Here is a 3,588-nt window from a genome sequence, read left to right as displayed (position 1 = left end):
TAAGAGATGCACGTCCCAAATAATTTTGTAGGTCGATCGAGGAATTGCAGCTCTATGCCCACGCCTACGGTGGTTAGCGGACAAGACCAAGTGAAGAACGAGTCAGTTGTTGGGCTGACACAGTTGCCGTATACCTAGCTGGGCCCATGAGTCTGGTGGCATTGACTTTTCGTCGTATGATTAAACGAACAAACACTGTTTGTTCCATCAGCACAATGTGTCCTGCCGATGCACACACTAGTTACCGGTGCATACGTACGTGTCATGGCTGACGAGGACGCATGCGCTAACATGCACATGCATGCATGCCTCTTCTAGCTAGAGTAGATCTGAACCGCCACACGCGTACCGGCCGGACGGCGTAGCAAACAAGTTGAAGCAGTAGCACCAGATCCATTCTTTACTTGCACACCAATTAATTGGCCCGTTTTTTACATGCTCGCCATTGCCGCGATGCTGCTCCTTTCCCAGCACACACAGACACACGCTACAGAATGCAGGGTTGCAGTGCAGACCACAGACCAGTATACACGACGGACCACATTCGGTGTACCTGGATGGGAATGGATGGAGTGATCGATCATGTGCGCTCGAATCTAATCGTACATTAGGCGGCCTCTAAGCACTTGGTTAGTCTAAAGCAACCTCGATACTACACTAGTGAAAGTAATCATGGGTTAGCCTTTCTCGCCAGCCTATGAGAAGGCAACACACGCCCACTGACCCACATGGTTAGGCACGCAATGAAACAGTCTCCATGCCATGGACCAGGAATAATAAGCTACTACTACATAGCTCCCTCGGCTAGCTTTTGCTTTCCCTGGACGGGAATCATGGCTCGTGTTGGTGCACCGTGCACGCCATGTAGCATACGTAGCACCCGCATTGGGAACCGCTTCACGACTGACAAGACGCCTTCGCAGATTCCCGTTTGTACTTTGTACTTACGCAGCACCTACCTACGTGCAACACGTATGGTATGATCGTCGGAAAGAGGCTTGCGCTTTACGGAGGCAGGGCGGTTGTTTAAGCTCAGAGGGCGTGGCACTGGCAGGCCTCGCGTGGGGAGCAGGGCCGTACTCCGTGGATGTGCTTTGGCTTGGGGGAGACGCACCTGCACCTACACCCTGCACGGCTCAAGAATCGGGTAGGCCAGACGGGGACCACCTTTGGCTCTGTGGGTCGTCGAATCATATCTGTGAGCAGGAAGGTTTAATTAGCACCAGCACTGCGATTTGGACGTTGATAATTTACTACTACTACATAGCCGCCCTCGTGAGCAGCAGCGGCCACTTGGAGCATAGAGAATCGGGGAGCCAATGGCATCTCGCGGTGACGGCGAGGCCTCTTTCCGGGAAGCAGGCACAGCTAGCTTTCGCTTCGTTGAGATTCGTGCCTGAATTTTTATACTCACGAAACTTCACGCCCAAGCACGGTTGCTTTGTTGGCTACTTGGCCAGTAGCAGCAGCAGTAAACAAATGCTGACGTTTTCACCAAGGATTTTGCTTGGAAGCACGCGCGCGGCCAACCCGGTCGACGTTGGCCACACGGGACGGGTGCCGGCAACGGAGCGGCCGGGGGGCACGAGTGAGGCGTGGGCGTGGGCGTGGGCGGTGCCCGTCCGTGCGCTGCCACGCACGCACGCATCGGTGGTCTGACTCTGACACATGCCGGATACATGACATGCGTCCGTCGGATCCAGCCAGGACGTGACGTGCCTCCTCCGGGACCGATCGTTGCCTCGAGGGTTGCTTGCAACGGTGCAGACCCTACATATACTATAGTATTTCAATCTGACAACGGTTAGCTCGAACTGTATGTGTGCTTGCAAACCAAATAAACTACTAGCATCATGTAGAGGATTTTTGCAACTTTTTAAATAGGAATATGATTTCTGGTGGAAAAAATAACATCTGGTTCCACGGTCATCAGACTTGCAATGGTGGAGAGTGCAGACCCTATACTAGTATTTCAACCCGACAACGGTTACCTAGAACTGTATGTGTGGTTGCGATGCAAATGAACTAGGCTTCCAAAAAAAAAAGCATATGAACAACTATAGCATGTAGAGTTTGCGTGCAACTTTTTAAATGGGAATGTGATTTCTGGTGTTTCTTTTTTGTTTTGCTTCAAGAATTTACTAACAGAACATGAATTGGTCGTCAGAGGATACAATACTCTAGACGAAAAATAGATTAGTTACTCCCGTTCGTGCATGCCCAGTCAAAGTGGAGTTCAATCCCTATCATCATGATCTAGCGGATCAAGGAAAATCGTTAAATCATCTCATTAATGATCTAGCGGATCAACAACAGAAAATAACGTGAATGTATAACGAATATCTATGTCGTCTTCTATTTTCATTTACCCCCTCTGCAGTACAAATCGTTCCACGGTCATCGGCCTGTGGAACGGCAAAGGCAGTACTAGTAATATTCGTGCATGGGCAGGCGAACATGGAGTTAAACCTCTCCCATCTTGATTCTTGACTACAGGAGGAGCACGAGAAAATTCGTTAAATCAACGACAACACAAAAGTAAAGTTAATGCTTAACGAATCCTTTTTCATGTCTATATTCCCACCTTTTGCTGTAGCGTGCACTAACGCAACTAGATGCTCTACGAATACTCGGTTAACGTTAAGGCACATGCATGAATGATCGACAAAAGATAAAGGGTGATCGGAAAACGTAAAGCTCAGACAAGCCATGATCTTTGGGCAGAAATTTGTGTTGAAACAGGGATTTCCAGATGGTTTCGATTTACATATAGTCTCGTTCAAGCTAGGAGTACTTGTCTGGCGAGGTTTCAGGGTGCAAAGGATCCATCGAAAGATGAACGGTGATCGGAAAACGAAAGCTCAGACAAGTCATGATCTTTGTGCAAAATTTTGTGTCGAAATAGGGATTTCCAGATGGTTTCGATTTACATATGGTATGGTGTTGCGACAACCGCGGCTCAAAGCCTCAAACAAACACGCACACAGAGGCAAAAAGGAGCCAGGAGAAGGATGCGTCCAGCGGGCGACCCAGATGGCCGGAGCCTCAGCACATGAGCTTTCTCAGATCCTTCACTGCTTCTCCGGCTCAGGCGAGATCAATCTCCTTGGTCTCGCCAGATCGGCGATTCTTGGGATCCCGTTGATTCAAGCCGGGCTCGCTTCGCCGGCTAGCTTGCGACGGACACCTTCCTGGACTCCTGGTGCCCGCTTCGGGCCTCCGTCCCCGACGAGAACCGCTGCTGCCTCCGGGCGGCCTGCCTCGCGGCGATGGCGTCGAGCTGCATCTGCTCGTCGCGGCACTCCTCGCTGCAGAAGGGCGTGTCGCCCTTGTACATGAAGATGTCGCTGTCGCGCGCGAACGGCTTGGTGCAGAGCGCGCACGCGTCCTGCGCCGGCATGCCGGGCTCGCCGAGCGGCTCGGCATCGAAGAAGAAGAAGGAGCAGGCCGCTGATGCCGCCATGGTATGCGTGTGTAGGTTTCTTTGGAGCAAAATGCTGAGCAGAGCTTGCTGCTTTTTGTGCGGGCAGAGGGAGGAAGAGGAGAGCGGGCGAATGAGTTGGGTGGGTGAAGCGGAAGGGGAAAGGC

At 51.4% G+C, this 3,588-nt stretch overlaps 1 protein-coding gene across 1 annotated transcript; it reads right to left on the bottom strand.

Annotated features, from left to right (window-relative positions):
* Nucleotides 1–2,878: 2,878 nt before the first annotated feature.
* Nucleotides 2,879–3,588, bottom strand: LOC123050016 (FCS-Like Zinc finger 2). Its single transcript, XM_044472863.1, has one exon. The coding sequence runs from the start codon at nucleotides 3,461–3,463 to the stop codon at nucleotides 3,170–3,172; it is 294 nt and encodes a 97-aa protein (XP_044328798.1). The 5' UTR covers nucleotides 3,464–3,588; the 3' UTR covers nucleotides 2,879–3,169.

This window comes from Triticum aestivum, chromosome 2D, assembly GCF_018294505.1.
Source record: "Triticum aestivum cultivar Chinese Spring chromosome 2D, IWGSC CS RefSeq v2.1, whole genome shotgun sequence".
Classification (NCBI taxonomy): Eukaryota; Viridiplantae; Streptophyta; class Magnoliopsida; order Poales; family Poaceae; genus Triticum; species Triticum aestivum.
This window is presented reverse-complemented; position numbering and strand designations above follow the sequence as displayed.

What these genes read in the sequence shown, in the direction of transcription:
- LOC123050016 (XM_044472863.1), bottom strand. Translation starts at nt 3,463, where the DNA reads ATGGCGGCATCAGCGGCCTGCTCCTTCTTCTTCTTCGATGCCGAGCCG.